General features: G+C 41.2%; 1 protein-coding gene across 2 annotated transcripts in view; it reads left to right on the forward strand.

The window, feature by feature from the left end:
• The window catches only part of CTNNA2 (catenin alpha 2), a 980,129-nt gene that overhangs the window by 294,709 nt on the left and 672,506 nt on the right, over positions 1 to 12,914 (forward strand). For both annotated transcript variants that reach the window (XM_081155843.1, XM_081155842.1), the window contains exons 5-6: positions 525 to 644; positions 4,299 to 4,565. In XM_081155843.1, the coding sequence (XP_081011969.1) occupies positions 525 to 644; positions 4,299 to 4,565 (387 nt within the window). The remainder of the gene's footprint in view (positions 1 to 524; positions 645 to 4,298; positions 4,566 to 12,914) is intronic.

The following is a 12,914-nucleotide window of genomic DNA, read 5'->3' on the forward strand; positions in this document are numbered from 1 at the left end:
GTGGATCGGCGAGGCTTAAACTCAGTTTAAAATTATAACCCTGTTAGTCCCAAATTTAGAGATGTTGCTGAGAAAACTGGTTGCAGATTCGAGCCGTCTAAATCTTTTAGCAGCCTAGGAGTTCCTTCGGGTTCTGTTTGCGAACCACTTCCTCCTCTGAAGATTTCTAGAAACAGTTTTAAAATTCCGTATTTAAAAAATATATATTTCCTTTATGTTTCTTCTCAAAATTAAAAGCCTGTTTTTCTTATCACAGTGGTAATTCAATAAAACACACTAAATAAGGTATTTTATATGCTCCAAGAGTTTAGCAATTATTATTTATTATTTTAATAATATTCTGTAATTCTTGAACAAATCTTTATTCTGATTTTAAATGCTTGTTAGGGGTACTTTTTCCCTATTATTTAAATGTTAATACATATTAGTGTTTTGTTTTTATTTTACAAACTACCATTTCTAACAAATTAAATAATAATTAAATACTATGTAGCTATAAATCTGTTTGTTTTTTATCTCTTCAGGTGGAGGAGGCCCTAGAAGCTGTCAAAAATGCTACAAATGAGCAAGACCTTGCAAACCGCTTTAAAGAATTTGGGAAAGAGATGGTGAAGCTTAATTATGTAGCAGCAAGAAGACAACAGGTGGGAAAGATTTTGGAAATGCTGGGGAGCAAATGGGCGAGTTTCCGTAATGCTGTCTCTTTGCTGGCTGAACAGTGGTCAGCTGCATCTGCCGGCTAGCGAATGAGCAAATGCCCTCAGATCCTGGGTCACAAAGGCTGCCTCCTACTCGGGCCAATTCTGGAACCACCGCGGGCCCTGGGGTAGTGTCTGGCCCCCGCCCACCTGGAGGAGGGCTCAGGCCACCTGCTTCCCTGGCAGCCTCCTTGCCAGCCCCACCACATTCTCTGTGTCCACTCTAGGAAATTCTCTCCAGTCGAATAAAAAACACGAAGCCGTGGTCTGAGGCTGTGGCCACTCTCCAGCACCCCCCTTTGCCCTCACATTTTATTTCCTAGCCCTGTGGACAACACCATGCATAGGCTCACCTAAGATGTGCAGAGTGTGGAGTGGAACTTTTATAACGAGAGGAAGCAAACATGAGGGAAATTAGGCAGAAAGAAACGCAGAGGGGAGGGAGAGCACAGGTGCGAGTGAGTCACTTTGATGAAGGTGGCTGCCCTGGGACTTCTCTGCCTCCCCTTTGTCTAGAGACGGCGCCCTCAATTTTAATCAGCTCTGTTTATTCATCAGGTACCTTGAGAATTTTGTTCCCCTCAAATGTGTTCCTTTTTTGTTTTCAAGGGGGGAGAAAATATTTGCCAATGTGGAGCCATGAGTTAAAATCATTCTCTCCCTACCTTGCTGGTCTGCTCGGTGGTTAGAGCGTGGGCCTGCACACTGAGGGGTTCCCTGTTTTATTCCAGCCAAGGGCTTGTACCTCGGGGTTGTAGGCCTCCAGCCCCGGTCGGGGTGCATTTAGGAGGCACCCAATCAGTGTGTTAACAAAGATTTTTCTCTCTCTCTGCCTTCCACTCACTCGGAAAAGCAATGGTAGCAAAATATCCTCAGGTGAAGATTAAAATAAATAAAATAAAATCACTTTCACTCATCTTACTACTCCCAGAATTCTTTACCATTTTAAGACAATTCCTAGTGATTTTTTCCGAAAATATTCTGTGACCAACCAGAAAGTCCCAGTCAACAAACCTTTGTGGGTGTTCATTCTGGGCCAGGCTGGAGTGATGCTGTTAGTCCAAACCTGACCAAGTCTAGGCCCTGCCCTGAGAGAGTTTACAGTGCCTGGGCCCTGCGCACACACGTGATTTAGTTTATGTGCTGATTTTTCAGTGTTGTTAGCAGAATTCGTTGTTCACGTGGAATCTAGTGTGGTAGCCCCAGTGTAATGTGGATGGGACTGAGATTACTCCGAAGCACAGGTGTGAGACCAGAAACCAAAAGCCACTGGCTTTTTAAACAACTGAAAAACAATACATTGAATCTTGATCTCAGTGGGCCCGGGAGAGGCTGGAAGGAAAACAGGAACCAGGACACTCAGAGCCTTGCAGAGTGTTTGGATCTTACTGTGAGTGGATAGCATTTGAATAGTTTGATGTTTGGAGCATGTCTCAGATTTACACTTGAATATTATTCTACGTGCTACAGAAAGGGGAGTGGTGGGGAAGTGGGGGGGGGCTGGAGAAAATGCTAGGGAGTCAAAGTTTATTTTGAAAGTGGAACTCTGAGGACCTGCTGTTGAACTGAATGTGTGAGGTTAGGGAGGGACAGCACCAGTTCACTTCTGGAAAGGGACCAGGCAGAGTTAGAAATAAAGATTTCATATTTAGATACATTGATTTTAGGAAACATATAAGATATCTATGTAGAAATGTAAATGGAAGACGCATGTGGGTTGGAGATCCAAACCTGAGTCCTCAGCATATGGCTGGTATCAAATCCCTGGGAGTTTATGAGATATTCATATGAGACTACCCAAAAACATTACTTATTTTTATTTTATTAATACTTTATTAATTGCTAGTTCAGACTTTTCAAGAAAATTTAGAAAAAGAGTAGAAATGAAAGGGAAATAAAAGCACATGACACCCAACCCCTCAGCAAAATGGTGCCGATATTCTGGTATTTTGCCTTTCACTATCTAGCTTCATGTTTTAACACATTTGCAATCACACCGTGTATAAAAGTATGCATACTGTGTTCTGCTTGTTCATTTATCTTATAAACATTATCCATGGTATTGCTTTTCTGGAAACTAATTTTAATATCTGCGTAAACAGTCCATCAAATGAAAGCTTCAGTAGTTTCCTTAACCAATTTTCATAATTCAATATTTAGATTGTTTTCAGTATTTGTGTTTTATTTTTTTAAATGTGATTAAAGAATGTTTCCTTAAGTATCTTTAGGGAGATAATCGAGAGCTTTCTACCTGCCATCTCTCACTTCCATATTCAGACTATTTTTTCCAGCACAGATACTCGGTAATGAAACAAGGAACCTGTGGGCCAGGTGTCCTGGGAGGTTAATAAGGCCCTTCATGGTTGTCTGGGAGACACCCGGCCTGTGCTGCCTAGATTGCTGCCTGGCATAGAGAACACACTCACATGTTTGTTGCCTACTTATCTGGGGCTAAAAATAAATAATCCCCATGTAGACTTTGTGTTGGTTGGCAGAAGTCTGTTATTTAAGCAGAGGACGATAGATGGTTCAGTTGTTACTTATTGTCTGGACAGTCCTAGATATCAAATATAATGTGCTTGTTTCAGAATTATTCTGACTCACAAAAGAGAGCATGTAACTCACCGTTGCCAGGTCACCCACCTGTCATGTACCAAATGAGCAGATAGGAACAAAAACCCAGTAGATCATATACTGTTTAATGATGCCTTGAAGCCAGAAAATATTCTCTCAGAGATACTCAGCTGGCAACGAACGCTTCATGGCCCTTAGCGAGCAGCCCTGCCTTTCGTGTTTCAGGTTATTTTCTTGACAGCACCCCTTAAAGCTAAAAATAAAGGGACTCCCCAGTGGTGTTATTTTGATATCCAAAACTATAAGGGAAGCAAATCACCTTGGACCTACTATTTCTTATTCCCTAAACTCGATGATTGAGCTGCCATTAAAGGTAGTTTAAGAAAAAATGAACCCTATTCTGAAAATGATAGGAAGTGGCAGCCATGCACTAAGCAAAAATCAGAACTGCCTGATTTTCCCTGCTTGCAGTTGGAATGAAGTTCGGGGTTTCCAGCTGCTGACAACTAACTCAGATCCAGGCACGCCGTTTACCTCGTTGGTAGCTCCGTGTCAGCGTTCTTTCAGCAACATGCACAGCGTGCCTTTTACGGGCCAGACACTGAGCTCATGACTGAGGAGCCACTGGACAGGACAGACAGGGCTCCCTGGTCTCAAAGGACATCTAGTGTAGGAGGGAGGCTCATGCTGAAGTGAGTAGGATAATTAAAGTGTGAGTGTGAAAGATGGGAGGGAATATGGCCTGTGGAGCAGGTAGAAGGGGCAGAGCTTAGAGGGCCGGAGGGGAGTGGGCTGGAGGAGGGCAGGCCACAGCGGGGAAAGGCTGGGGTGGACGAGGGATGCTCCCATAGTTCACACAGAAGGGACACTGTGTGCAGAGTCCTGACAGCCAGAGAGAGTGCGAGGGGGAGTGGATGGTTTCTCAAACTCAGTGTGGTTCTCAGCGTCTGTGGCTCCAAGTTCTGTTACAAACACTTTTACGGAAAATGTCACGGATGTGACAGGTTTCCTCTTTTGCACACACAGGAGCTGAAGGACCCTCACTGTCGGGACGAGATGGCAGCCGCCCGGGGGGCCCTGAAGAAGAATGCCACGATGCTGTACACGGCCTCCCAAGCCTTCCTCCGCCACCCGGATGTCGCCGCCACAAGAGCCAACCGCGACTACGTGTTCAAACAGGTCCAGGAGGCCATCGCCGGCATCTCCAATGCTGCTCAAGCTACCTCGCCCACCGACGAAGCCAAGGGCCACACGGGTATCGGCGAGCTGGCCGCGGCTCTGAATGAGTTTGACGTAAGCATCCGAGTGACACACACAAGGGCTACACGCGCTCATTGAAAACAAAATGTGTTGGGGATGAAGGGCACCATCATAGTATTTATTGATTTACCCACCGGAGGCTTTTGGCAGTAAGATAAACCATATAATGTGTTCCTGATGTTAAACAAACACCTTCAAGGCAAAAAGGTTTTTTGAAAAAAAGGGTTCATTTCTAGCCAGAAAAGGGACCAGGCCCTGGACCATGCGGCCTAGACCATTAGCAGCCAGGCTGATGGAGAAAACAGATGTGTCCGCCATCCTGGGGTTGAGGGTGCTTTTATACAGTGAGTTTGGGGGAGAAAGGTGTAAACTGCTTTGAGAGAATTTACATTGGCTGGAGGGCTGTCCCTTTTTAGATGAAGGCTGAGATGGCTGTCTCAAAGTTTCATCTTGCATTCAGGAATATGAGCAGTCTTTCCTTGGCTTCTGGCCACTGGCTCCATTAACTAACTCTCTGTCTCTCCTTCCCACCCTCCAGCTTGCTGTAATTTCATTTGAGACGTCTCAGAATTTTCTTCTTATCACTGTTATTAGGAATTTGACACGTTGGCAGAACCTGGTTAACTTGTCTCTAAAGGAACTAACAACTATGTTTAAGAGGCCCGATCCCTTGCAAGTGGAAACCTTGTCCGCTATGGGCACTTTTAGGGACAGTCCATCATTTGGGTGATAGTCTTTATTATTAAAGGGAGAAATGTCATGGGCAGCTCAGGTGTAGGTTGCATTTCTGTTGTGCCTGGTAAAGAACAGTCCTCAGCTTACTCATTTTAAATCAGTGGTAAACAGACTGTGTTGCTCTGTGATCCCACATGGGATCCTGGCCTTCCTTACGCTGCCTCTCTGGGTAGCAGCACCTCTGCTAGTCCCATGAGTGACCCACACTCTGTACCTTCTGTTTCTCGAAGTTCATCTCAGTGAGGATAACTCCTTGTACCTGGGCATATTCAAGGCATCAAAGTGAGTGAGAGGGGCTCATGCAATCAGCACCCCAGGAAGACAGTCCCTACAGCCCCCGGGTCAGGACGTGGGCTCACCTGTGAGAAGCTGACATTCAGTTGAGTTCATACTATGATCAGTGAAAGTCTACCTGTGTTGTGAGAGCTTCAAAGATTTATAAATAAGCTGCTTTCAAGGATTATCTTTTCCTGTAAGGGAGACGAGGGAAGTAGAATGTGCTCAAGACCCTTTAAGTGATAAAACACAGTGTGACAGGAATTCACAGGAGGAAAGTTGGTTACTGACCAGCTGTGGGGAAAGAGGATGAGCTTGCGTTTGGATGTGCTGACATGACTTTTTGGCAGGGCATGACTGGCTGGCTGCTAGGAAAGACGCTTAGGAACAGATGGTTATTAAAGGTGGATGGAGTTGCGTGATACAATGGAGGAATAATTACACTTTACATTCAGATAACTGCAGTTTTCACAGGGCCTCTCCTGTTTCTATTATTTTTTAGTTAGTTAATATATGTGTGTGTGTGTTTGTGTATGTGTGTGTGTGTGTATTTATATTTGAACTTAGACCATATACTATTCTCTACGGGTTTTTTTTCTAGGGATTAAGTGTGATAATAAATTTAAAGCATTTGCCACAGAAATCGGGTCTTAATGTGTAGTTGTATTCACAAAGTTTCAAGAGGCAACTGAAAATTTATTGGAACTAATTAGAGAGTTCACTAAGGTTATCAATTTTAAATAAAAACAGAAGTCACTAGATTTCCATAATACAAAAATAATAAGAATAATAATAAGAGGGAAAGAAGAAATCCTGTTCACAAAGTAGTGAAAAGCATTTTGGGCTTTATTTCACTAGTTAATTTCCTTTTGTTTGTTAGAAAGAGTCCTGATAAAGATACGGAGGACCTAAGAAAGAAAATTATATTGTTTTACTGAGGGGCAGGTTTTATTTTTTGGTAAGTGGTGTCATGATCACGGGAAGGAAAACTATTGACCCTATCAATATTTATAATACTGTATTCAGACAGTCCCGATAGCAGTTTTAGGAGGGTTCTTTTGAAACTTGACAGAGTGGTGAAAAGGTTTTTGGTCTTTTTTTCCCTTTCTTGGAATAAGAATGGGTGAGCCTGTGTTTTAAGGAAATGAAAATAAGCAGGTCACGCACTCAGATATTAAAGCATTATAATGCTACATTAATTTTTGAAGTGTGCATTAGAACAAAAAAATGCCTCATCTGTTAAACTGAATAGAAATTTACAATCTCCAGCACAGAATTACTTTATGAAACAGTGCTTTTGAAAATTAACATTAGGTATATTATTTAGTCAGATTTTGCCAAAATTTAATTTTTATATTCAAAGTTTATTTTACAATTAAAAAATTGACAATAAACCTAAGTGAGGACATGACAATAGGGTTACATAAAGAGCTCTCTTGAAGGGTCCCCAGACCCCTCAGCTGGTGCCACCTTCTGCCCAAGTGTGAGAACTGCAGCTTTCCTTTCTCTTTGTATCCAGGCCAGTTTTATTAAAACTCTTTTACTCAGAGTGAATTTAACACTTGAGGCCTCACTGAGGCCTCACAAACAGCTTTGGATTCATAAAACTTAAGGGCAGGTGGGGAAAATCTATTAGTAAAATATGTCGACATATGTTAAACTTCCAACTGATTTACTGTAGTGATATCTTCTCACGTTGCACAGTTAAGGCTTTGAGAGCTTAACACGTGGATATAACAATCAAAGATTTTTTTAACACATGGTATATTAACTAAACCGAGTAATTTTTATAACTTTGTCCAGTAACTAAGTATATTATGTTTTTCCTAAGTAATTATATATTCTGTTAGCTTAGTATATTAACCAAGTAATATTTTATTATTAAATGTATACTGGTTCTCAAGCTACATAAATTACATAAAGCATTATCTAGTGTTTAAAATTTTATTTCTCAGAGCTTGGCAAAAATCAATATGTGGAGCTGCCTAAATTGACAGTTCATAGATAGTAATTTCATTTGGCGTGGTTCCCTAAAAATTGATATTTAGTAAATGCAATTAATTTCAGTACTTTCTCAAAAGTGGTAATGCTAGGAAAGAATTATTGAATATTACAGCATATAAGGTAATTGACCAGTTGTAGATGTTCTGTCATTTCTGACACCAGCAAACCCAGAAGTCCTTAATTTGAAATTCTTTGCCTAAAAATGTTCCATTTCTCTTTACTTGGTAACAGCATTATACATTTCTGCTCTACAGTTGCACAATGAATAATTCGATTTTTTCTTATTTCCGAGGCATATTGACTTGAATTCGATTTAGAATTCACAGGCATCTGTCTTGAATTCTAAATGCTATTCTCAGATATTAAACAAATTGATATTATACGCTGAGTGGGAAACTTCACTGGAACTTCCTGTGACTTGCTTTTCTGGCAGTATCCCTTCCTGAAGCTGGTTTAATGGCTTGCCAATGTAATGGAGATTTTAAAAAGTAAAGTGTCTTTAAGATCCTGAAGAGAAAGGAACCACAGAAATACAAAATATAATTTCATAGTCAGCATAGCTAACACTCCCTAATGGTGAATTTGAAGATTATTGCGTATTAATAAATCTCCATCTGTCAAACCCAGTTTTCTGGGAGGTCGGATGCAGAAGGGACTGAGAGTTTGATATTTGACTAAGAATGATGTAAAAATGAGTAGTTTTATATTCATATGTCTAAATTATGAGATTGAGTTTCTAACTGGGTGGTTAGGATTGTGGCTCAGAGCTTGGCACTCTATATTTTTGGCTGTATTATTTTGCCTATGTGAATAGTGGATGTAGTGATTCATGAAGCGAAAGAATGAAGAAAAAACCCAGTATTTTAGCAACTTGAAACTGTCAAGAGCATCTCTTTTGATATAACAACAAAAAAGTAAAATGATTGCTAATCAATGGAAAAATCAGCCTCTCTTTAAAATGTGGCAGCTTGAGGTGGTTAATTTTTTCTAGTGAAACTATCAGCTGAGGCATACTGAAAAGAATTTTTAGGAAAATCTAATGACCGCATTATAATGTCAATGTTGACTGTCAGAAAACTTTTCAAGAGTGAAGGAAAGGGAAATTAAGTTATTCCTACAGAGTTGCTTCATTTTAATTAAGAGAGTGTACTGTATCTGGGTTTTTGAAGAGCCTTTTGTAGATGAAAATACTTTGGAAAAATGGAAATTAACACCATTCATGACCCAGTCTTTATAATAGATAGCTATTTCCTTTTTAAAGTTTTCCTTTAAATCAGACAATAAACATTATCTCAAATTCCCCTGACTCTACTTGTGACTTTGCTTCCTTCATTTCCCACCTGCCCTGGGAATTTGCTTGATTAATATATATTTTTTCTTGTACATTTAGTTTCTCCTCCACAGATTCCATCCCCTCAGCCTAGAGAAAAATGCATTTCTCTTACACAACCTAAAAATAAAAAAGTGTTTGGCTACCATATTTACCATATTCTCATATTTTACTTTTTTGTACAGAGTTCTTCAAGAAGTAGATGCTAATCCTTTCTTCCATTTCTTGGCTGCCGACCAGCTCTGACCTCTCCCAGCCTTGCCATCTAACCCTCCTCGGCCCCTCCTCTGTGACACTGTGTCTGAGGGTCTCTGGGGACACCTCCCTTATGAAACAAATCTGTGGGCTTTTATTTCCTAATTGTTAACTGATTCATATTTGGAAGAGGGAGCACTTATAATAGTATTAACCATGCTTTTTCTCTATTCTTCTAACCAGCAAGATTTAAACATCTGTACTTGAGAACACATATAGGGCAGTCTGGTCTCAGCCGCATTGAGCTGAAATGTCACCGTGACATACCAATGCTACATCAGATGTCCTTCCTATTTTTACCTACTTTTTCATACACCCACTATCTTAGATTTTCTTTCTCTCTTCTCTCTAAATATGTTTCCTTTTCTTGATCTAATTATAATTCTCTTATTGGTCTAGTATTCAGGAGGTAGAAGTAATGGAATGTGAGCATAAGGAATGATGGGACATCTGCCTCACAGGCCCATGGGGATGGCAAGGATCTGTACCTGGCAGGTTAGGGACCTGGGCTAACTGCACTGAGGGGAGAGAGTAGTCCCCTGGGGAGTACCTCCATGCTCCAGGGGTCACTGCCCAGAGGTTTTGCCAACTGCGTGTGTGCCTTCTTGGGTGTACACAGATGCTCTAGGAGACTAAGCAGCAAGAATCCAGGTTGTCTCAGTCACTTCAGAGCAGGACCCAGCCCATTCTGGGGACATGGAGAAGAGCTTTTCGGATGCCGGAGAGTAGGGTTTGGCATCCAGGGCCGGAACATAGCTCCAGTGGGGAGCTGGAGTGCTAAATAGGTAACCCAAATGTGTGGCCTCAGAGATCGAAGCTGGAGGAAAAGATGAGTTTGTTGTGCCCCTTCTCCAAATATCACTCTTAACGCTTTTTCAGTACAGTAGTGAGATAATTATTTTTTATCGTTACTTGACTCAGGTTGATGTTCCTGTGGACGTTCTGGATCTTTAAGGAGCCGTGAATCTGAGCTCCAGCTGGCTCAGTGGTCCCTACAGGGTCTTACTCACTCATGGTCTCTACAACCTCAGGCAAGGGGGGGATGCCTCTTTGGTGAAGGAAATTTTCACAGAGCATCTTGTTCAGACCCTTTCCAGTTCTTATGCTCTGTTTTGCTGTGGAAATCAATCTATTTATCAGAGAAGCTTATCCCGGGCCTCATCTCATTCTTTGACTTTCTATAGGTCATTTCAACTGCAGCCATCTGGGAACACCCGTATTAGGTTGTGAAGATTCTAAGTTTCCTACATATTACCTGACAGTAGAATGAAGCAGGGCAGAGAAGAGGAGAGGGTCCTATCAAAATAGTATAAGCATACTGATAAGGAAAATGCAAGAACACTACAGCTAGTGTCCTAAAGCAGTTAGTAAGCAAGAGGCCACATGCTTACAAATGAAGGCCAGTAAACAGGAGCATTTAGCTTCTGGAAAGCAATTTCAAATTCCTAATTTAGGTACTGAAAAGTTAGAGCATGCAAATCAGCATTTTTCTCCCCATCTTAATGCTTGCCAATATTTTCAGAGGCTTAACATCTGTATAGTTATTATGCCTATTTTTCTTTAATACTTTAATTAGTACTTCTTAATAATGATGTCTGCTATAATCCTATGAAGCAGTTTCTACTTAATGGCCATTGGAAGTAGCCCAGGACATTGGAAAGAGCCAGGGGCTTGGATCCAGGTATCTGGACCTTACTCCAAGCTCTGCAGAATAACTAAGGATGTGTGACCTTGGGTTAGTGAGATAATGTCTCTAGGCCTTGCACTGAGGGTTAGCCACAGGAAGGCTAAGATCATTCACTGAGAGCTTACCGTGTGCCAAGTGAAATATAAGATGGAGGTGTGCAAGATGTAAAGGAGAATTGCTTAGTAGACAGCTTGCATAAATGTACTTACATATATAGCATGAACCTCACCTATTCTGTGTGGGTGGGGGGGAGGCGAGGTTAGGCAGGGTGAAACCATGGGATAACTCTTGGAGGGATTGTGCATGAGAAGGAATGAACTTGATGAAGTGTGAATGAGAGTGGTTCTCAGGCTGAAAGAACATCATTGCATATAGAGGCCTGGTGGATAGAGAGCGCATAAATTATTCATCCCGGGGATGGAGCCCAGGAGTTGAGGAGAAGTCAGTCTAGGTAGGGGAGGTAGGGTCAGATCCTGGAGAACCTTGCAGGACTTGCAAGGGGCTGGGCTGCAACCTGTAATTGAAAAATAAAACTTAAAATAAAGAGGGTCCCTCTGGCTGCAGGGTGGAGAATAAACTTGAAAGGGGCAGAGCACTGATTAGGGTGAGAAATTATGAATGTCTCAAGTATGTGGGTGGAGTAGGAATAGGAAGAAGCGAATAGACCTGAACCATATTGAGGAAGTAAAATCAAGAGGCCTTGAGAACTTTTTATTTTCATATTATCAAAAGAGTTAATGTTTTCTACAGTAAGTTTTAGTTAATAAAACCAATTATTTTATAATTCCAATTTCGCAATCTTAGAACTTTCAGTGCTTTGTGGGAAATTGTTGTGTTGTTTCTTTTTTGCATGACATAGCTTTATTGCATAGATGCTTTTTTCTAGTTTTAGCTCACATATCCACCAGTATGATTATTAAGTGCCTCTAATTTATGCAGAGATATATTTTAAACATTCTTAATCCAAATTTTTACAGCATCTAGCACTTTTCTAATCTAGTTAAAGCTATTGATGTTTAATTGATCTCCTAATAGTATGTGCTTAGTATGCTCATTTTACTTCTTAGAAAATTAAAAAGAAAAAAATTTAGACACATTTTTTTAAAAAAGTGGAGACAGCCCGGCCAGGCATGGCTCAGTGGTTGAGGATCGACCTAGGATCCACCTGCTCGGGGTTCAATTCCCGGTCAGGGCACATGCCCGGGTTGAGGGCTAGACAGCTGACCAATGACTCTCTCATCATTGATGTTTCTATCTCTCTCTCTCCCTCTCCTTTCCTCTCTTTGAAATCAATAAAGATATATTAAAAAAAAAAAAAAAAAAGTAGAGACAGGTTTCCCAATCTGTAGAACGTAGTATCAATAACTGGGGGTTCGCAGGGCCTAGCAATTCTCAGCTCTTCACCACATCTTTCAAAATGGATTGCCTTCTGAATCTACAGGTTCTTTTCCATTCTGGCAAATCAAAGGAATCGAAATGGCCTTTGAATCCTCTCTAGCTGGAAACAAGCAGTGGTGTTTTAGCATTCTTTATCATCTAGTGACATCTGGTGGCCAAACGGAAGATTAAGAAACGCTTCAGTGGGTGTCTATGTACCTGTAAACATAGCACAGACTAAGTATATACTATGGGCCCAAACTAATGTTACATGAGTACACTAATGTTATGTAATGAAAGTCACGTTAATCCTTTTTGGAAAATGTTATAGCCCTGGGGAGGTGGTAAAGATGGATACAGAGGCAGGTGACTTTGTAGGAAGAGGAGCACAGGGTGGGTGCAGAGTTGAGGTTGTCTGCTGACTGAGTGTGGGACCAGGTCAGCCAGTGTCTGGGACAATAAATTCTCCACTGCTTCTGGAGCCAGACCACATCCCTTCCAGGACCGTTTAATCTAGTGTTATTTCTTGTCCAGAAATCTTATTTTAGCATATTGACAACTCCTATATCTTCTTGCTTCCAAACAGCTTTGGCTTTAAAGAAAAAAGTTTTTATGGATGTAAGAGAGAAAGAAAGGGAGAGAGAGAGAGAGAATCATCAATACAAAAGAGAAACATGGATCGGTCACCACCCCCACACACCCCGACCGGGGATCGAAC

Source organism: Miniopterus schreibersii (assembly GCF_964146895.1).
Source record: "Miniopterus schreibersii genome assembly, chromosome: 13".
Taxonomy (NCBI): domain Eukaryota; kingdom Metazoa; phylum Chordata; class Mammalia; order Chiroptera; family Miniopteridae; genus Miniopterus; species Miniopterus schreibersii.